The 23,516-nt window shown below is 37.3% G+C and overlaps 2 protein-coding genes across 5 annotated transcripts in view; one reads left to right on the forward strand and one right to left on the reverse strand.

The window, feature by feature from the left end:
* Positions 1-23,516, forward strand: part of LOC129577211 (uncharacterized) — a 134,863-nt gene that overhangs the window by 83,499 nt on the left and 27,848 nt on the right. The window lies entirely within an intron of this gene.
* LOC129577215 (uncharacterized) lies at positions 13,378-15,584 on the reverse strand. Its single transcript, XM_055463861.1, has 4 exons — positions 15,469-15,584; positions 15,082-15,240; positions 14,237-14,419; positions 13,378-13,729 (listed from the first exon to the last, which is right to left on the reverse strand). Exons 1-4 carry the CDS (start codon positions 15,553-15,555, stop codon positions 13,559-13,561), a joined length of 600 nt encoding a protein of 199 aa, XP_055319836.1. The 5' UTR covers positions 15,556-15,584; the 3' UTR covers positions 13,378-13,558.

The following is a 23,516-nucleotide window of genomic DNA, read 5'->3' on the forward strand; positions in this document are numbered from 1 at the left end:
TGTGTGTGTGTGTGTGTGTGTGTGTGTGTGTGTGTGTGTGTGTGTGTATGTTTTCAACAGATTTCTTACCTCGCCTTGTGTCTTCCACACTTTTACTCGGTTCGCCTCACTTTTCTGCTTCTGTTTTTTTTCTTCTTCTCATTTGTTGTTGTTGGTCGGATTTGATTTTTACCAAACCGCAAACAATTTATTTAATTTGGACTTGGAATAGATGTAAACGTACACACATTTCAACCATCACAACTAGTCAGCGATGTCCGTAATCCTGATGTACATTTCCATATTCGTGCCCATGCCAACATGATGATGCACAGTGCACGCACACACAGTCACATAAGAACACCAGAAGACATCCGACATACACAAAGTATGGACCAACGAACAGATGAAAGAAATACAAGCGAAAAAAAAAGCGGAGAGGGAAAAAAATTGTAGCATACATTGGACAGAAATGAATTATTTATTTCGATTTCATTAAAAACTTTATCCAAATCGATTGGAGTTCGGTCGTTATAGCACAGTACGTGCCATGATAAATAAAAATTGTATATAACACTTTTCCCTAGTTTTCGTGGAAAATTCGCCACACACACACAACTCGGCACATTAACCATTTTTTTTCTGCTCTTCTGCTGCTGCTGCTGCTACGGACTGCTCTTATCTCTATATTTTTTGCTCTTCACTCCTCGTGCGCCTTCGTTACTCGAAATGCTTGACCAGCCAATAAACTATGCTGCCAATATATGTGAACTATACACAACGAACAACGAATGCATTGTTCTTTTTTCTCCTCGTTCGAATGGGAAAAACAGAAATTGGCACGGTTATCGGTACTTTTCAATTATGATGATTTTCAATATCATTTGATGTTTAAATGCCACGTCTTGTTCTCAAAAAGCAAGTCATCGATAGGTGCTCCATCATTCGAATATGATGGATAATATCGAATAAGAGCAAGAGAAATGAGGCAAAAATGAACGGGAAAAAAATTAACCACTTTAATGGGCCATAAAAGAAAATTAGATAAACAAACATAGATCGAATCAATATTGAACGCAACCGCCGCGGTCCCATATTCAAGCAATCATTGAGAAATTTATTGAAGTTTTTTTTTTGCTTCTCTCTCTCTCTCTCTATGTGTGTGTGTGTCTATGCCTTTGTTCAATCGATTGCGACACATAGCATAGTTTGAACATTGTTTTTGCCAGTGCAATGTGACGCTGTGTAGCAACAGTGTTTCAGTTTTGCGCGCGAGATCAAATTGAAACCGGTATATGGAAAAAGAGTGCCGAATGTCAAGCCATTGTGTTTTCGATTGGTAAAATGTAGCAACCAGCCAATCGATCTGCATAACACATTTCATTTATATTAATAATCTTTCCCGTGTGCGGTTTTTTTCTCTCTCGTCGTCGTCGTCGTCGTCGTCGTCGTCGTCGTCGTCGTCGTCGTCGTCGTCGTCATCGTCATCGTTGTAATTGTTTCAGCATTAGCTGTAAGCAAAACCCACTTACACACATTTTATGAACTAAAACCATAAATTGAGTGTTATGTGTGATTTTTGTGCCCGCCGCAGTATTCACATCGCTTTCTTCAGAATGTTATTTATTTTTCAGTTGGCTGGCATGCGACGAATTGATTCATTAAACGATTATGTCATTCTGAGTGAAGAATGGATTGTTGGTGCTTTTTTCATTGCGAGCTGTCGTGTTTTTCCCTCTTTTTCTTTTTCTTCTTCTCGCTGTTGGAATGCTGTTCGTGCGATGAGTCTTGGAGAATAACCAAACCAAATGGTAATAAATGTAAATCATACGAACGAATGAAAAATGCACTTGCATAAAACATTTTCGTTGTTCATTATTAAGCAACAGAGCAAATATTCGGTTGAAGCTCACACAAAATATACAAATAATTTCTATGTTTCTCGTGTTTTTGTTGCCTTTCTTTCTTTCTTCCACTCATGTGTAGCATTTTTTCCATTGTGTGTATGTGTAAGATTACTGTTTTTGCATTTTGTCCGATTGATTGTGGTTTGCAGTTCGGGTGTGATTTGCATCGACTCCCATGCCGATTCGATTTAATCGTTGCAGAATTGCAACGATAACAAATACGTGCAAATGATTCGATTGAATTCCAAATGCCATTTCGTTACTGTGTACAATGTTTATATCAACATTGGAATTATTGTAGAAATATTTCGTCAAAAACTTTTTCGACTGCTTGCTTACTGAACCCCAACGGAACGAAACAAAAATGAAAAGACTCATGACAATGAGCACACTTTTGAAAAGCGATGTATTTAGATGAAGAACGTCAACTTTTGGTCCAAAAATATAAATGTAACGCTATAGAGAGTCGTTGATTGAATGTTATTACGTGAATTGTAGCTGGTGAATGGATCTCGAATTCAAACAGAGCGATATTTTATGGCAGACACACTGCATGTTATCATTTTGTTGTGAGAGCGAGAGAAAAAAATGGATAGAAAGAGCATAAAATTCCGTAAATAACGAGATGTATCTCATTCATTTAGGTGTAGAAAAGAAAGAGAAAAAAACAGTGGTGTTTGCCGAACAAAACCGAGATGTACAGCAAGGAGTAGCAAGGGTGCTGAAACATTGTGTGAAACATACCAAAATGTTGTTTACGGCAAAATTCATAAGAACTTTCATTTTATTTGATTATCCGATTGTGTGTTGCTTTTTATTCTCTCATCTTGCCGTACTTGTTGGCTACAAATTCATTCCATCAGTGTATTTGGTCTCTGTCACGCTTGCAGCAGCATCGCTGCCGAGATAACACATACACACATACACGAAGCAACAAACCCATTGGTTCACATGCACAACACGAAATTTCTTGTTGTCACTTTGCTCGGTTAGTTTCATTTGTTTTATTGGAGTTTCGTTAGCAATAAATAACATGCAGTTATTGTGCACGTTCTTTCGTTGTTCATTGTTCGAGAAAATGATTGTGCCGGCGAATTGGTTTGGAGAGCGAATGCAGTTTTTCGGACGACTATTGCAATTGTTGTTATCGATGCAATCGAAAAGTTGAAATTATATCCCATAGCCATCGGCATATGGGGCTGCTACAGTCCACTGAGTGTGTTGCCGCTTGCTATCTGCTGTTTGTGCTGAATGTGTGTGTGTGTGTGTGTGTGAGAGAGTGCATTTTAGTGTGTTTCACTTAAATCAAACTCGAAAAGCGTCTTTTTCGTTTTTTTTCTTTTCATTCCTTAATTTTGTGTTCCGGTCGCCGAATATTGTTCTATCCAATGGCCATCGGTCTCAATTGGTTTCTTTTGCCAAAGAGCTTTGTCGCACGCTTTCCGTCTCTCTGCATTGTATTTTCTCGCTTTTCCTCTCGCTTTCATAGACACTCTTTGTATGAGTGTCTGTTTTTTCTCTGACTTATTCTCCTTCGGTCTACCTCTTTTTTTCGAAAATTGGAAACGAAGCACAGGCACACATACAAAAACATTTCTAAGCATCGAAGCCAAGTATGGTGCATTATTTTTGAAGGTGGCGGCTGCGGTGGCTTTGGTGGCAACAACCGTGGTGCTGGTAGGTAATATATGAAATGACCGAAAGGCACAATTCAATGAATATTGAGCAAGAGCGAAAATACCACAAATTTGCTGTTTTGTGTATCAAATTAAGCAATGTGCATTTGGGGATCTATTTTTCCCATTACATACTCCTTGAGATGTATTCGCCGAAAATTGAAAAGTGTTGAATGAAATTCCAAATGAGTCCACATTGCAGTAGCACATTGAATGGTGAACGATGAATAGACGAGGAAGAGGCGCGCTTCAGTCAACTTATCGGCATTACCTGCTATTTTCTCGTTTTCATTTTTTATGTGTGTGATTTTTTTTCGGTCGTTTCCGTGTGTATGTGTTGGAGCTGGTTGAAGATTTGTTATTTGGTGCCTGTCCGATGGTATTTATGATGAAGTTTTCCATGTACCGGAAAAAGCTGTGTGAAAAGATTTGTGTCAAATTTATTTTCGACACTTTCGTTGAATGTGATACAGTCGACACATTCATAAAGGTATCGAGTGAAAAATGAGAGAGAGTGATGAGCCTATTTCGAAATATGAATGCCGCTCAGTCGTGACGGTGGCTGTCGTTTATCAGATCAAACGAAGCGAATATGTTTCATTAGATGGGACGTGTCAAATGTTATTCATATACTATTATTGTTATGAATACACCATTGAAATGAAAAGAGAGAGAGAGAGAGAGAGAGAGAGAGAGAGAGAGAGAGAGAGAGAGAGAGAGAGAGAGAGTGAAAAAAGATTCAATAATAGCGATAATTATCAATGTGGAAAAACAAAAGCCACAATATATATTCCAATTGTTTTGGCATGTTATTAATGATATGTAGAATGAATTAAATAATGTTTTCATTATTTTTCCGTTTTGTCATTCGGGATACACACATATATATATTTAGTTTTGGATTGTGGCCAATATCGAACTGGATCGCGCGGGTCGCATTAACACATCTGCTCCCGTTCTTTTTGTGAGATCGTGTTTGGTTGTAGCTCAAATGCTACACTAGACCACCAAACAATGTAATTTCATAACCCGAAACATTGGAATAATAATTTTTGTGGATCGACGCACGCATTTTGTGAAGCGCTCAATACCGGCAACGCTTCATTCAAATATATTTCTATTCACAATTGTTTTCCAAACGGTGAAAAAAAAAAGGAGCACAATCACATGTGTTGTTGCTGTTGTTACACATTTGAGTGGGAGGTCATTTTTCCTCGGAAAATTCTAATTTGAATTTGTAAATATAATTAACATTGGCAGCCGGGCTCAGACCCCAATTAGTATTTGGTTCGAAACAAATGAGCCTCACATATTATTTCGGTGCTGAAGCGATAATTATTTTTCAATAAAAATGCTGACAATTTGCTTTCGGTATTTTTGTTGATTTTATGCAATAGTTGATTTTCTCTCACTCTGTATCCCTCCTTCTCACTTCCGCTCTCGCTCTTGTTCAACATCTCCCGCACATTCTCTTTCTCTCCCTCTCTCTCTCGGTGTGTCTCCCAACTTTGTTGATTTTCCATTCTATTTGTTCGAGCGCGCGAACTATTAACACGGTATCGGAGCACCACATTCAAATTAATTGGACATTTTACATTTGCACATGCTATAATATGAATACCAAATAACACCTTCACCAAAGTTCCTATTCCAATGGCAATAACAGCAGCGACAGAGAAGAAAACAAGACCGCAGAGCTTCGCTTCGCTCCGCTCTGCGTTCTTGAGTTTTTAGTTATTTAATCTATTTTGTTGTTTCACAACAAACTATTTTTTGGCGCACTACATGAAATGTATTTCATCAAAGTAACTTTGAAGTAATATATTTATTTTCAAATTGAATCACAAGATCTTGGTTTTATTTCTTTTTTGAAATATACTGCCTTTGGTTTAAATTAAATAAATAATATGAGCATAGAATCTAAAATCACTTTAATTCTGTTCAAGACCCAGAAAATACTGTACGAAAAATTAATGTAATTTTTAAACAACATTTGATAATAAGAATTTGATTGGCGCTTTGAGATGTTGTGCACTTATTTATCGTTAGTGCACCTGTTTTAAATTAAATAAAAAATATGAGCATAAAATTCAAATTCACCCTAATTTCTTTCATCACTCAAAAAGTATCTAGAAAAAAAAGCAGATTAGTAGCTCTACATTTCAAGTAGTGCTAAAAAATACCGAAAAAAATGTATGTGTCTATTCCGTTTACAAGTCATAAATACTATTTTGCCGTAAAATAAAAGCGGTAAAAGATTTGCAACGAGAATCAAAATGGAAATGTTACATATACGCGAAGCGAGCCGAAAAAAAATGCACACACACTCACACAAATCGACGCTAACGAACGATCAAAACGAAGAAAAAAAAACCATATTTTCAAAAACAAAAAATAATAGAGAGCATAGAGCATTTGAGAGATTGGCGAATGTTTCAGCGAAGTGAACATAAGTGAAGCATGACTAGAAGGACACACACCGAAAAATCCATTTTGATATTTGTACGGATTGTACGGATTGCTGGAGAGCTTGTCGGCAATAATTATTTTTGGTATGTTTCGTTTGAATGATTTTTTGCATTGAGACAGCAGCAACAGCTACGGCCAGACCAGCCAGAGACCAAACCATACAATAATTTGTGCACTTTCGATTTTTATGCGCTCCATGTATTTTTTTCCCGTTGTCGATGTTGTACTTTTGTTCATGCGTTTTGTTAAAATGTATCCATATTCATTCTCTTCGCTCGATGTATGTGTGTTGTCATTATATTATTTCAACTATTATTTTGTCGTTGTTGTTGTTGTTGTTTCGTTTAAATATTTCAAATTGATATTATTTATTGGTAATTTGTGCGCTATGTGCTCGTTGTGTACTTTCATTTGGAAGAGAGAGAAAAATCTATGTGAATATGAATGGCATTTATGGAATTTGTATATTGAGCCCGCGCGAGTTGCTCGGTGATCTGACATAAATTTCAATGCTGAAAATCCAGCTCATTTTGTTATAATACAATTCGAAAACCGAGAGAAGCCCGTGCACCGCTCCATTCAGATAAATCAACCGAGCACACACACACACACATCTAATGTGCTCGACCTGTCTGAATGGAGAGTAGCTCGAGAAAAAAAATTGTGCCAAACCTATTTTTATTCGTTTTTTCTCGTTCATTCATTTGGGGTTCGGACATTTTCCATCTCGTCGTCGTTGCCATGATCGCGCTCGCATAACGAGTTACGGCTAATAAGTACCTTTACATGTTTTTTTTTCTCTTGTGAAACGTCGGACGGCGCGCAGTTTATCGAACAATTTTCTTCACCGTAATTTTTGAATCGAATAAATGAATTCCCATGCAATGACAGATACGGACAGAAACAGAGAAACGAATTTAAAAAACACTAAACAAAAACAACCGATACAGATAATTAATTAATTAATGTGTATAATTTGGTGTAAATATATGAACCTTCACTAACATATGACTATGGACGTAGGAAGTCGACCTAGTGATCAAAATTAAGGAAATCAAACGATGAATTACCTTTTTTAATTCCAGGACGCAATTGTAATTGCGATTAAAATGTTGCCGATGAAAAAAAATGTGATGTTTCTATTAATTCTATAAACGCGTCGATCTCTCAATTGAGATATTAATATATACGTACACACCCGCAACAGACAGGTTAATTTCCAAGTAATTAGTACTACTTGAAAATTAAACTTGAACCAAACAACGATTAAAATCAATCGGGATTTTAATTTTGACTAAATGTCAACCATCACATATCATATGCAATCTGCCGTTTTTCCCCTCTTTCTTTCGTTTGATTATCGATTGGGTGATTATAATGGGCTAGGTGTTTTGTTTCGAGCTCTTCATATTTTATTCAATCGAATGGAAATCGAAATTCATAAACAAACGCACTGACTCATCGAAAATGGAATGTTCGATGGGGGAAAATGGGCCCAACATGGATAATTATCATTATTTCACGCACATATAGAAAAACATTTTCGACGAAACTAATTAATATCTCTTCGTCGAGAAATGAATATTGATTCAATGCGTCTGGACAGATAGTTATTGTCGATGGCATAAGCCATAGATAGTGAAAGAAAAATGATTAATTATATTTCGATCACCAGGGCATGAGCTATTGTTTGAGGTTGTTTTGTTGCAGTGGCCACTGCTACTCCTCCTTCTCCTTCCGCTGCTGCTGCTGAGTGCTGTGACATAGCAATTCATCGTGAAATAATTAAGTCGTATTGCACGTAAAATATTTTCCATTTCACAGAGAGCATAGAGAGAGAGAGATTGGAACCGAAACAAATTGAATCGAATCGAATCGAATTGTATGAGTGCATTCTGCATAGCCTTTTTCCATAAATATGTTCTTAATAAAATATCGATTAAATTATATCGGGTAAATTCAAGTGGCGCTACAAACAATGCAAATGTTGTTCAAACGGCTTGAGCGATAGGAAATTGCACTTAACTCATGAATGGAAAAGTTATTTGTTTGCATTTCGCTTTAGACGAATCGTTCAATTGCTGGCAAATACGATTTTCATTCCATTGTTTTTTTTCCCTCATCTCGTTTGGAACTTTCAAGCCTTGTATGGTAGTACTGTTGCTAAAATTGATTAATATGACTGTCATGATGTATCTTATGCATTTGATGGATGATTGTACACGATGCACAGAAAAAATATATGCAAAAGTGTAATTTTTGCTATGTCAATTTACTTGTCAGCGTGCCGATCAGAGCTTGGTTCATTTGAAATAGACAATGAACAGATGGTGTGCACATCCGTGGATACATGGAAATATATTCATTAAAATATACCTGAATCAGTTTGGAATTCGATTAAAAATTTTGCTCAATGCATAAGTTCGTATGCATATTGCACACTCTCTTTCGTTCGGATTTCTTGCAATCTTTCAGCTAAATATTGTGCCGATACGATAATTTCATACACCGATGCAATGCGATTCAATTTAATGTGATACAAAAGCGGCAGCGAAAGAGAGTGAAAGAGAGAAAGACGTATCATCCTATATATATTCGAAATCCATTATATTGAGGTAGTGTTGAACAATTTACAAATATCCGATTAAAATGTGCTGTTCGGTGCACAGCTCGTGCACGCTTCCGCGATCTCTGTGTACAGCAACCAAAAAAAAAATGATAGAGAATATTCGTCAATGAATTTACGTTTGCATTTGCATTGCGCGGAATTTCAGTTTCGCTACCAGAAAAAAAAGAGCACCCATAACGAAAGAAAAAGAAAAAAATAAAACAAACAAACGACAAAGCATGTTTTATTATTCAGCATTTCATGTGAAACAAAATGTCATCATGTAAGCAGATTAAAGTTGCTGGTATTACTGCACACAATATTGAAACGGGGACGAGGAAAATTAAATCGATACGCAAAAGCCACGAAGTAAGAAAAAATTGGCGTTTGCAATTCGAATTGAAACTGAAGTTAGTATTTCACTTGACACAGACAAATACACACACACACACACAGAGTGGTGAGTGAGTCCTCGTTAGGTATTCGCATAAAACATTTGTTAGTAACGAATAGAGAGCCAATTAGAGGGACTCTTTGTGCTTGTTTGTGATGTTCTTTGGCTTTGCTGTGGTCTTCATAATAATTGCGTTTATGTTTTATATGGCCGCGCCACATCGAAATCATGGGAAAAGGTTGGGTTTCAATTAATCAATGTGCCATTCTCATATATGGAGACAATACAGCGCATGTGTACAAGCCAACATACATACACGAGCGCGCGCGCACGCATTTGTAATGAGTTTGGTGGCAAAAGCTACATTAAATAAATACAGATCCCAAAGTCGAGCAAATCACATGTGGCAATCGCTAAATCATCATCATCATCATCATCATCGTCGTCATCATTATTGTCGCCTATCATTGCTGAAATATCATTGGGGATTGTCATTGGTAAAATGGGAGAAAGAGCGATACATTTTCTCGAACATTTGGCCACAAGAAATGTCAAAATTGCTGGATTAAATCGCGCCAATATTTTCCATTTCAATTTGGCGGAACAGCAATACGATATGTCATCGATTGCTTAATATTTCTATTAAATCGAATCGAAAATGTCTCAAATCGATTCGATTATCCATCGGCCAATTGAATCTTGTTCACTGTTGCGCGCATAATAAACCCATACATTCCGATGACTACGGATTAATTTTATCTGTATGTTGAATGATGCACAACGGCCCCTCATACGCTGCATATATAGTATTTCGTTCGATTTAAACAATCCGACCGAAATTTGGGGCCGTATCGACAGATTGTTCGCGAGCGACATCATTTTGGTGTATCACTGGAGATTGAAGACACCAAAAATGAATGAATAATGGAACGCGAACATGAACCAAAACGTAAAATTTCAATGTGAAAATACTTGAAAATCAAAATCACACGACATAAATGTTTAATTGGCATTGTATTTCGACAGACACGAACAAAAAAAAATTTACCCAACGACTCGATTCAGCTCAAAAAATGTTTTACGAGTTTGAGCCGAACCAAATGTGATCTAGCACAGAATTGTGCTAATTAAATTCCGTCGATGTAAATTAGCCACGAGCGATAGGCATTGTGTTAATATCGAATTTTCCAATTGTTTTTTTGGTTCGAGCCGAGAACTGATGGCATGGGAAAAAGCATCGGAATCTCTAGACACCAAATGTATTCACATCATGATACATCGAAGCAAAATGTACGCACATACAAATTTCGATGACATCGGAAGAGATTTGATGATGCGTCATTTCGACATTCGATATATATATATATATGTACGGGATGTCAGGCGCGTCTCCCGTCGCACACACGACATCGCCATGCCTAAAATTGATTCGAATTCGCAGTACGCAAAATAAACAAGTTGCTCCGCCGGGCAATATATTAAATGTATATAATACATGGGATTAGTGAAATTATTAAGCGAATGAAGCGGTCGACCGGAGAATTGACTCCGAAAATAAATACACATAATTACGGTCTGGCTATGGCTATGGCCAAAGTAAATGCCGTGCGCGCGCGACCGAAATACACCGAGAGAGATACAGATCGAATGTGTTTGTGTGTGTGTGTGTGTGTGTGTGTGTGTTTGCGCGTGTGTTATTCTATCGGAATTTCAACAACCCACTTGGCTGGCTGATGATAGCAATGCAGTTTAAATAAAGGATTTCCATTCCACGATATACACACATTTATCCGATTAAAACCACAACACTTGAATTACCAATTCTCGAAATTGAATTGAATTATTCCAATCATCTAGATTTCCTCGAGACCAATTTTCTGAACACCAAAAAAAAACACACACACAAATTAAAATGAACAGTTTGGGATTGTGTGCTGTGACGCAAATGATTTCATCGCACACAATTCAGCAACACAGATTATGCGCAACGATAAGGTATAATTTCGTGTTGACGGTTTTGTTTTGCGATTTCAATTGATTGGCACAGTATTTTTTGTTGTTAAAATACCAATGTAAAGTCATTTTTTTGTCTTCTTCGTCTGAAAATGATATTTGCGCTGTGACAATGGTGTATTTTACCAAATTTTTTTTCCATTCCATACCACGTATGCAAATGTTAATCTTGATGATTGCTATGCTTAAGTCGATCAACCGATTGTCTAGATCAAATTATTTATACGATTCTAACAAACAATCGGAGATAAATAAAATATGCTTGAAAATCCCTCCCCATCGATCCAAACTTTGTTGGATTCAGCGATACGATAAGCATCTGCTTTACTTTACCGCCACACCAAAGCACTCTCTCGCATGTGTCAGGCGACATTCATTCTCTCGCTCTCAGTGTGTGTGTGTTTTTTTTTCCAACATAGTTAATTATTATAAATGGCATTTTGCAATCGTTTTTCTGCACTTTTATTGCGATTTTGATTTTCGTTCTGTTTTCATGCTCGTTTCATCTCCCGTACATTCCTCGTTGGTTGGCTCTGATTTGGCGGTATGTGTGTATATGTGGTGTGTTGCACTATCATATATTCTGGTTATATGCTTAAATAATGTACGTGCATATGGAGAGCCAAACTGAAATGAAACGAAATCAAATTACAAAATTAAAGATAAAATATGTGAAAAAAAATTCTGGCTGTCGGTTTACTCTCTGTTGTTGAATCAACGGACGAAAAAAAAAATGCAGCAACAGCAGCAACATGATCGTATGTCGCATTCGAATCTCTGTTTAAAAAGGGGATATTAAGTGCGAAAGGTTGAAATTGTCTCACATCTGTGTAACGAGAGTGTCTGTTGAAATGCAATGCAATGCAAATATATATTTATTTTTTTTTTCAAATAGGATTTCAAACAATGTCCATAGTTTTTGTATGTGTGTGTTATTTCTCTCTTTTTTTTTTATTTCAATGTTGATTTTTCCAAGTTTTTTTTTTTTCTCCTGTTGGTTCGGTTTGTTCGTGGCCATTGTACTTCGCTATGGCTTCCATGAACATTGAACAATCGGTTAATCAAATTTACATATTTAATCAAGATTTAAATGTGCGCCGTGGTAAATTCAATATACAAAAATTCTGTAGATAATTTCGTTTTACCTTTCGCTGTTGGTTGGTTGCGGAACGAGCAAACGAGCAAATTGGCGTGAAGCACTGGCGCTGATGCGCTCATACGTCACTTATCATCGTCATTTATGAATGAATTCTAGCAAATAGTTGGTGGTAATGGTTTTTATTCTCGGTCATTGTTTTCAGTTCTCTTGTTGCATGCGCGCATTTTTCATGTGAATGTGTCTTGTTTGTTGATTTTGGTTGGTTTTTATGGGGATTAACACGAAAACAATCTATTGTCATGCATTATGAATGCAATTTTATGGAGGTAGAAAACAGAAAAAGAGAGAGAGAGAGAGAGAGAGAGAGAGAGAGAGGGGTGTCATTGTGGCGACAGCATTCAATGTGATGTTTTATTTTGCCGGTTTCGTTCTTGCCTTTCATTATCCAATTAGTTTTACCTTGTGCAAGTATGACGACAGTCCAAAAAATTGTTTGCATTTTAACATACACAGACACACATTCCTTCTCGAATTAAAGAGATGATTTTATTTTACCATTTTAGTGCTCTTCTTCTTTTTTCCAGCCGCATTGAAATGTTTTTCCTTTCATTCTGCGGTTCGTCGAATTTTTTTTCCGTAGCATTTCGGTTTAATAGGGAATTGTTGATTTTTAAGTGGTTCACTTTGTTTCGAATTATCATTTGGTAGCAACAACAACATCTTTGCCGTTCTTGTAATTCATATCGTTCGAATTTCGATCGTTCGTATCGAAATTACTTGCAAATTTATGCATTTTAATTTCAAGCCATTTTTTTATGCATCCAATTTCGGAATGTTTTCCCATTTCGGATGGCTTGGTGTTGTTGGTTCGATTTTTTTTCTTCTTTTTTTTTGTGGATTGGTTAAAATTTTATTGCAGTCGATCACCTGATAATATCGAACATGACTGATAAAAAAAACGGAATGAATGAGCCATGCCATGTTCTCGATACGAGCACGAAAGCTTGAAAGAGAGAAAACATCGAGTATGAATACGTAGTTGTTTGTTTTTAATCTGATGGCAATCAGCGTTATTTTTAGTGAAGTTGCAAAATGTGGAACCCAAAATACAAGCCAATATGTATTTAAATCGCATTGAAATTTAAATGATTTACCACAAAATAACAATAAACATAACACTCGTGATCATAAAAATATTCTTAATGTTTCTTTTTTTTTTGTGCAGCCCAGACTAAAAAAAAACGTTAAAACTTATTATTGAATAAAATGTAAAGTGGTTTCAGAGCAACAACAAAAACAAACACATAAGGACAGAGGGATAGGGAAAAAAAGTGAAGAAGATCTCGATTTCTCATTTCAAGAGTAAATTCGAGAGGACCATACATACACATATACGTACACTTAAACTTAAAATTATTCCGATTGCGTCGGTTTTTTCACTGTCAACAAAATCGATGCACTTATTACGATGTCACTTTTATTGAGAAGTTTTATGTCGATTTTATAGTGTCCATTTGGTATGCCAACCGGTATATATTCGGCAGCTAAATCATTGTACTCGATGTCATTCACGTAATACTTCCCCTGTGCACATATAAAATATAAATGAAACGAGAAAAAAAAGAACGGAACAAAGAGTCAAAGCTGGAATCACATTTAAGAATCAAGAATCAAACGAAATAATAAAGTCATCAAGAAGAATTAGCTATATCTTCAGAACAGACGAAGAGAAAAAAAATCGCATTAAAATTGATCTACCAATCGAGTGTCGAAGACACAAAAACATCGGCGATTTTAGTATCGATAGTTAAATTCAGCCATAAATTTAATATTTATTGTTCAAATAACACTCCATAAACTATCAATTGGCCGAATGAGACGAGAGAAAAAATCCCGAATATCCACTTACATACACACACTCGTTTAAATTAATCATGCACATGAAATGTATTGCATTAAATCGATTTGTGTCCGAGTGTTCATGTGTATGTGTGTGTGTGTATGCGCGCGGGCGCGAATCGTAAAAATCCAGCCAAGTGATTGTTTCGTTCTTGTGTGTATAAATGAAATGTACTTTTTTTTTCTACTCACTGCTACGATTGGGCATTCAAAAAGCGGCGCGTTCGTGTATTGCTGCCATACCGGACGGATGGCCAATGCAAACGAAGACGCCTTCGCATCATCGGCTAAACTGCAGATATTTTCCGAAATGTTGAACAATAAATGAAAATGGCCGTCTGCCAACATACTTTCCAAATACACTTTAACGTCGACCTTAAAATGATTTATTGAGAAAATTACTCAAGAGCATACTGTAACCCAGAAAGAAAGAAAATCGTCGTCGACGTTGTTGATGAGTATTATATTTTTGTTGCTTTCATTTCTAGCTGTAATGAGCTACTTCTATGAATCCGCATCATTTACTTTTATATGCCATATAATTCATTCATTTTTAATCAAATCATCACACAATTGCCATTCAATTTTCAAACACACAACATCATAAACATTCATGTTTGACTTTTGTGTGTGCAAAAAATTTGTTCCAATCATATTTTGTATGAATGACAATCAAGTTAATCGGTTTTCGTAGGAATAATATGGAAACGCAATGGCTGATTGAGGTATGAATTGGTCAAAAACAAAGAGTCAAATTCAGAAACTTAAATTGAGAAATAGAAAGACCAAAACACAGTTGCTGAACAAAGTTTTCACTGTTGCAATTTGCTCGTGTGGTGCGATGTAAAAGTGTATACTTTGTATGAATGTACGACTCATGCAAGATTCTAGTTAATCAAGTTGCTCAATCACCTCATTTATCCCCCACGGAAATGAAACATTTGCACAAAACTACTCTGAGCTATGTGCTTTTCACCAACGTCAACGTCAAAATGCAAATATACGCGCTGCACAGCAATAATACAATGTACACTTACGTTGAGGTCATCGATAGGCTTTTCCAAGTCACCATGACCGCTGATAAATTTATTTCGGCCGTCGACCACTTTCAGTGCACAATTTCCACTGTTTTTCGTTGTGAAATAGTTTGGATCAAAGGTGCAATTAAAATTTTCGATTTCGAATAAATTTTGTGGCTGCAATCAAAAGCACATACAGAAAATGAAAATGAAAAACCAAAATTCAGATCAGAAAATTGTGTTTGCTCAGCAGCTACTTTGCTGTTCATAACGTGCTCTACGGTTGCATTCACTGTGTATATGTGTGTAGTGTGTACGCTTTGATCTTCACCAAATTGGCGCGCGCTTATGCGTTAAATGTGTAAATGCAAACAAATCATCAATCAAATTGTGAATAAAACATACGTGACATTCAACTAGTATTTGTGATGCAATCACAACACCAACGATGACCATAAATTTGAGCACATTTTCTTGTCGGCCCTTCACCATTGCGCTTTGCTATTGATTCTGATGTTGTGCTACACAGAAAGAGAGAGAAAGAGAGAGTCAAATTCTATCGCATTTTGGGAAACGGCAAACCTGACTGGTTTACTTGTTTTCACTTACACTCGGGCAGAATTTTCTTGTATTTATAGAGTAGTGAAGTAGTGATCGGTCTCTCGGTTTTGACGTGGACAAATGACCAATGACGAATAATTTAAAGCAAGTGCACAACCGAAATGAAGTAGGAACAGTTTTTGATTGTCCACATCACATACACTTCACTCCCGTATTTATATATCGATTTCATATTCCAGTGTGATATGAGTTTGTCATTTTTCGAGGACAACCGATTTTTGAATCACACACTGGCACTGTATGAGATTGTGATCGGCTGTTTCCACTGGACCGATTAATTGCAATTTCAAACCCATTCACATACAAAGCAATTTGTCTGAATGACAAAAACGAATATTTCAAAAATCAGAAAGGAAGACATACATTGCTTTAATTACTCCTCTCACTCTATATTACTATCTCTCCCTTCCATATATTGAGCATACACCTCGTATAAGAACCAAATTTTCTTGTGGCGCCATCTAGATGGCTTGCGGGGCGCAATGTATTTTAAATTGTTAGCTAAGTTTTTTCAGCTTAGTACAGAACCATTTTTGGCAAAGATACAAAAGCATGCTCGAGGTATGCTCCCTTCTGTCTGTTCGCTCGCTGTATCTCTCTCTCTCTCTCCCTCTTTCTCTCTCTCTCTCTCTCTCTCTCTCTCTCTTTCGAACACTAAATAATAGCATCAATCATATATTCCTAATTTAATGCTAATATTGTTTCAATTTTGTTGATTTAATCATTTTTTCCACACATATCACAGTATTTTTTTTTGCCACAATCATTTTAAAACCAATTAAAATTTTGATTCTATGCAAAATTGTATGGGTGTCGTATGCTACAAATGCAATTAAACAAAACATTTGATGATTGGAATCATATAATTACTTCCGCCACATTGAGACGTGTGCAAGGTCAAAAAATCTAGGGGGGGGGGGGGTAAAATGATTTTGCCAAAGGGGGGCGTGAAAATTTATTAATGGGGGTCTGAAAATTTATAAATGGGTGTCAAAAAAAAAAAGGTCCGCACTTTTGAAAATCGATTCTATCTAGTGTAAAATTTTCCAAATCGCTCGGGGGGTCTCACATTTTGAATCCTAGAGGGGGGGTAAAACCGGAATACCCCCCCCCCCTTGCACACGTCTGGTCACATTCAGCAAATTATCCAACTTTATATCGATATGAGCAAAATGATAAAACAAAATTGTCCAATCATATCACATTTTTTGTCCAACTTGGTTTTATTTCGGTGGTTGAACTTCTAATCCAAGCATGACCGAAACTTCTCGAAAGAACGCCATTTTGAAGGTTTCCCCTTTCGAGATTCATTCTAGTCCTGTTTGCCGGTGAATACCGTCTTGGTTATGGAGTTTTTCTACAGATTTTCCATGTGAATGTCATTGATTTTCCACTGAAAATCAAATGTGAGATACTCAAATTCACAAAATCCGAGATTAGATCATAAAAAACCAATATTTAACCGCCTGGTGTCGTGTAAATAGCATTTATTTTTGGAATATTGCATTCTTCATTATCGTGTCAAACTGAATTTTTCCACCAAATATTTGTATTCGAAAATTCGTTTGCCAAATTCGATGATGTGGTGTGATGCAACGTAAACAAACTGATTAAAATTGTCAATGAGATGGTAAATATTGTGTGTATGCGAATGGCTTAATCAGTAATCAGCTCATATTCTGCGAAAGGTAAACACTCGCACACACACATGCAGCAAAAAGTGTTGAGTGGAAAAAATATTTTAATATTTAATCTATGCTGGAATTGGTGTGCTTGTGATGGTAATCACATTTTGTGATCACGATGTATACCCGTGCCGATATGGTTCATAATTTTATCGCCAAGAATTGAGACGACTTGAAAATTTGCCAACGGGATTATTTATGAATCGATAAAAAAGATGACAACGACGACGACGACGACGACGACGACGACAAGCAGATGCTTGAAGCCAATGTCGGAAGTTTCGTGGCAATAGAGAGCGAGAGTGTGAGTGAGTAAAGTTTGTCGGTACGACACCAGACAATAATAATCGATGGAAAATACTTTAATTCGAGTGTGTCTGTAGCGAAAATCGGTGAACATTTTCTCCCTCTCGCTCTCTCTTTCGCCATACCATGGCAACGAACGGTTTTTTCTTTCCTTCTTTCTTTCTTTCTTTCTTTCTCTTCTTATTTCTCATTTCGTTCGTGCACTCAATAAAATGCATGTCGCAAAATTGTCGACTGCAAACACACTCAGATCCTAGATAAATAATCGACTTTTAATACACTTAAAGTAATCGCGAACGAACGAACGAACGAGCAAGCGAATATCGCAGCGAGATGCGATACTAAATGGCCTAGGCCAAAAGTTCGCCGACACAAGCCAAGTTCTGTTACATACTATATTCATGTACTTTTGCTCTACTGCATGCTCTTCTATTCCATGTAAAATCATTGCCTTTAAATATGATTCCGCACAACTTTTTCGGTGAAACTCATAAACGATCTTTAAACATTTTCGTTTTCACGATATTTTACCGTTCGGCAGAAAGTGCCTCTGCCACCATCGTCGTCGCCGCTACCGCCGACAGCTGAGATGAATGAACAGAAAATGTGTAAGTGAGGGAGAGAAAGAGAAGAGAGAAGAGTGGCCCATTTAAATGATACTTAATGTTTGGCCAAAGACCATACATTTTGATTATCTCGTCATTTTAACAGGCCAATCGACTCAACTCAGGGGATTTTGATTTCAATTGTACCGCTTGGAATGAATGAAGTGTCAATTGAAATACCCCGCTGGATGGTTTAGCGAATAACATGCAGCAGCAAAATGGCCGATCGACATCCAAACCAAAAACCGGATTCAATAACGATGGCAAAGTAAACGAGAAAGAGAGAGAGAGAGAGAGAGAGAGAGAGAGAGAATGATAGAGAAAGAGAACGAGGAAAATAGTGACGCAAACAGCGGCAAAATGCGGCAGAGAAAGAGTAAAATGTTGATATCGAACTTTATTTCACGTGTTGTTTTGTGAGCGAGCGTTAAAGTGTTATGTGTGCACTCGTCGGAATCGATGATGGCGGCGGCGACGGTGGTGGTGTGTGTGTGTGTATGTGTGTAAGCGGGTGCAAAGAAGTTTGACGTGTGAATGTTTGGGAGGTTATGAAAGTGTTTATTTTTATTTTATGTGTTCCATGTTGTCGATGTTGCAATTGCATCCTCATCTCTTTTGCATATGGTAATAATCGTTGGGCGAACAAGTGAACCGGGAAAGAGAAGTGAAACAATAAACAACATGAAAAAAACGCGCTTCTGATAATCATAATAATTTCCGAAAATGGTGCAAGTATCAACAACGAATGCATTTCAAGTGAGACGCGAAATGTGGGAGGTAAAGATAGAGAATCATAACGCACATGAACGATCTCATTGTGTTCTTTTTTTGCCATTTCCAATGCTATTACGCCTTGAACGACGAGCACAGTCCCTTGGCTGGCTCTCTATCTGTTTGGCTGTTTTTGGTGATTGTAATGGAAGTTTTTGGCGCGATTGTTACGTCGTTTTCCGTTGTAGTTTTAAATACATTAATGTTGCTGGGAAAGAGAGAGAGAGAGAGAGAGAGAGAGAGAGAGAGTTTTCCATCGTATAAACATATGCACCGAATATGCAACGAAAGAGAAGTACCATCGAATTCCTCGAACATCGTTTGAATGTAAATAGCATATAGGGAATTTTTCTTTGTGCTCACTTAAAAAATGAACAATGATAACAGCAACAAGGACGGTAGCGCAGTGGCAATGGCAACGGAGACACACAGCTTTGGCCAACAACAATGACAACGATGCATCAGCATACATAAAAGGGAAGAGTTAATTTTAAATGTATAGCTGGGATTAGGATATTCCATGTTATGTGCGAAAGCGGTACAATGTGTATTATCTCATGGCGCTTCGTGTAACATTTTCGCTTTTCCGTCTCTGTGCATGTTTCGACCCACACATACAACACACGCACGGAACTCAGTTGAAAATGAAATGCTCACAATGGCCAACATGTTTGGGTATGCTATTCAGGACCCACACTCTGTCTCTTTCGCTCATTCGCTCACATTGTACTCTTTTCGGTTTGTTTTTCTTTTTGTCTGTCATGTCGATTTTTATTTTTGAGTCGAATATTTTGAGTGTCGACTTTCCCATTTTTCGGGTATTCACATACACACATACACACAACAAAAGAATAGTTAGTGGTTAGTTTTGAGATGGGAACATTGCATTGGTTGTACCACTTTCGTTCCACTCTTGTGGATCGGCTGGTGTGATTGCCGGGATATAGTCAGTAACTAATTTGTTTGTATGCTTTTCATCCAACTATTCATTCGCAAAATAAAACTCCGCTCTCATTCTATCAGAGACAACACACACTTACACGCATACACATTCACACACGTCATTTTGCATTCAGTTGATGTTTATTTCATTTTTTTCTGTTTTTATTGCCACTGTTATTGTTTTTGTTGGTCCTCTTTATGGTTGCTCACACCTATGCAAGGCCTGCCAGCCCGAAATGACGATAAATAGATGTAGTTCATTTCATTGTGTGTACGTTGGCTAATCCGTTCCGAGTGCATTTTCTGCCACTGGGCATAAAACGTGTTGATTGTGCGTATGGCAACAACAACAACGACAACAACAGTGCTACGTTATGAATGTCGGACACAAGCATAATTTGTGTTTTTTGTACGATTCCGTACGATTCTGGTCTCCGTTCTACTTGCCCACTCTCTTTCTCATTAATTCAGCCTTCTCTCTGTCCTCTGTTCGTCCATTCAAACTTAAACAATGCCACTTTCTTTGATCGTTATACCGGCCAGAGAGTGAGAGAGTGAGCGAGCGAGATGAAGAATCAACACTGTCTGAATTTTACTTTATTTAATACGGAGCAATGAAGCTTTGTCTTTCATCTGGATGCATTTATTGTTGTGTGGTCGTTTACAAAATGTGTGTATGTGGTTCCCGTTCGAATGCATTTTTGTGACGTTTGTTCAGTCAACATACGCAATGAATTCTAGCCGAAATGCATTTCCACTTAATTTGCGCTCCACTAACTATTCCGAATTGCAAGCTCATTTTCACAGCATTTCAGGAGGTAGTTAGAATTCGTTGGTGCCATTGTGTCAGGCCACATCACAATGCACAAAACAGTCAACATATAGACCAAAACGAATTGGGACAAAGGCTCGGCATAATTTTCTCTTTTGTCGCTCTGAAGAAGTGATGATAACGCCATCTGGTGAACGATTAAAATTGCATGCAACAAAAAATTATCCGGTTTTCTTATTTGACCGATCGTAAGATCTGATACCAATGGCATTTCTCTTATTTTCCGGTTCACGCCAAAGCATTCACTGAGATTTCATTTTCATGTGTGCAAATTGCCATCACCACTATAAATTCCGAAAATATATCCAACCGAAAAAAAAACATCGTCAAACTTTTTGATACTTTTATTGAGGAATTTTTTTTCCCCATTTTTAATGCCCATTTGATTCATTTTATTCTCTGTATATATCTCTCGCTATCTGTCCATTTCAACTCTCTTTTGTTGTGTGCGATCTGGTCGAATTTGCGCAGAATTTTTCCCTGTGGCCGAATTCTCATCACAGCGTTGCCTCATCAAATGCAATCCATACGTCGAAACTGTGAATTTGAAATGGATCTATCTTTCGTTGGTTTCGTTTGCTCGTTCGTTTTGTGAATTGTATTCATTTCGAAATGGTTTTGTATGTGTCCCGGTTTTTGTTTCCGATTTGAAATGGAAATTGGGACAAATATGCCGGAGAGACAAAACGAGAACGACAAAAAAATGTGTGTGTATGTATGGCTATGAATGGGGTAAAATGACAGAAAATTTCAAAATTCTAATCAAATTTATCTGGTCATACTGTTTGTCGAGAACGAAATAGAGAGAAAGAGTGTGTGTGTCTAAATGCGGCAATATCAGTTTCAAAAATATTTTCCTCATCGCCGTCGGCCAATTACATCATGGTAAAGTGGGTGAACGAATTGAACGGGTCCCGTTTCTCTTGTGCACTCTTACTCAATGATATGGTGGCAGTGGCGGTGGTGGTGGTGGTGATGGTGATGTTGGTGCTTTAGACTTCTGTCTGAGTGTTGGAATTTTGAACAGCCAAACTCTCTGGGACAAACAATCATAATGGATCTAAATTTGCAGCCTCAACATGACAATTTTTCCAATGCTGCCGCCGGTTTTTTGCGGTAGAAAACCATTCATTGTGCGAATGATGGCAATCTAAACGGTTCGTATCGAGTCGAGTCTAGTCGAGTTTATTGTAGACAGGATAAACGGAAACAAAGTATGCTTTTCGCTATTTAGATATTACAACAATAGCCATACACCAAACACACATACAAACACATAGCTGCGGCAGCGAAATCCTTACTTTTCACTTTGTCAAGATTATGTTTGGTATCCGTTTCCAACTCCCTCAATAAATTGTTGCAATTTGCAAACACACACACACACAGCCACAACGACAGCACAATATCATTTTGAGACTCTCGACAAGCCAACGATCAGCTGTCATTTAGCAAGAATTTCTATGGAATTGCCAATGCAATGGAGGCACTGAATTTAGGGTAGGACATTTAAATTTGTGCACAATCTAGAATGCTGTTTGAATCGATGAATGGAAACAATGCACACAATTGCAATAATTCCGGTTCATCCATTTGATTAGAAAAAAATATAGATTAATAATTGAAAGTATAAAACTGTTATCATTTCTATCGAGTGTTTTTATTTTAATCGCATTTTTGTAGAGAAGAACGTCACAATGATCCAGCAGAAGAAAAGTGCCGGCAAATCAGCAAAAGTGGCTTACAACAGACTGATGAAACATTCATAGAATGTGTGCTGTGTGCGGTTGTTGTTTTTGTCTTTATGTTGGCGCTTGTCATAGTCGCGTTGTGTGTTTGACATCATTTCAAATGCTGCTGTACATACGATAACAACATTTGAACTTTGCGTGATTTGTGAGCGAGAGTTAAAGAGAACTGATGCTTTGAATTTCTTCTTTCTCTCTCTCTCTCTCGCTGATTTTTTGTTGCCTTTGTTCGCTCTTTCCATTGTTTCATCGTTTCAAAGTGTAAACGTATTCAAATATGCCATGAGTTCCGATGCAATCTACGATGCAAGAAGTGCGATTGGTATTAAAACATTGGGCCCGTGTGAAAATGCATTCTATATCATTTTGGTATGGAATGAATTGCATTTTGGTTGCTAGTTGACCGAACCGAATATCTTGAACAATAAATTATTTCAATTATTTTGAGTATGGTATTTAGCTCTTTTCGGGACTTGAACGCCATCGGCAAGACAACGAAACGATGTTATAGATAAATGTGGAACATTGTTATTTTGATAAAATGGCATACGAACTTGCAAGGATGCTCTAATTTATATGTATTTGTTGTATCCGTGCCATGAATGTGGCAACCATCATCTTTTGTGTTGGGCGATGGAAAGCATTGCTACTGCACTTTTTTTGATGGTTTTGCTGTTTGGACGGGCGCTCAAAATATCCCACAGACTCCAAATTTACACACAGCATCAGCGTCAGTAGCAACAGCAACAACAAAAAATGTGCGAGTAATTGAATGGCAGCCGTTCAATCTTGAAACAAACTGGAGCGACATTGTCTCCGGCTTTGGCATTTCGAAGCTGTGCGAGCCAGCGACAGCGAACGAATAAGCTAAATCCAGCATAATTCTGCCAAAAATTGAAGAAAAATGGAGCCACAACCTCTTTAGTAAGATAAATTTACGTACTGC

This window comes from Sitodiplosis mosellana, unplaced genomic scaffold (assembly GCF_009176505.1).
Source record: "Sitodiplosis mosellana isolate CC-2019 unplaced genomic scaffold, AAFC_SMos_1.0 Smas_scaffold_6197, whole genome shotgun sequence".
Lineage (NCBI taxonomy): Eukaryota > Metazoa > Arthropoda > Insecta > Diptera > Cecidomyiidae > Sitodiplosis > Sitodiplosis mosellana.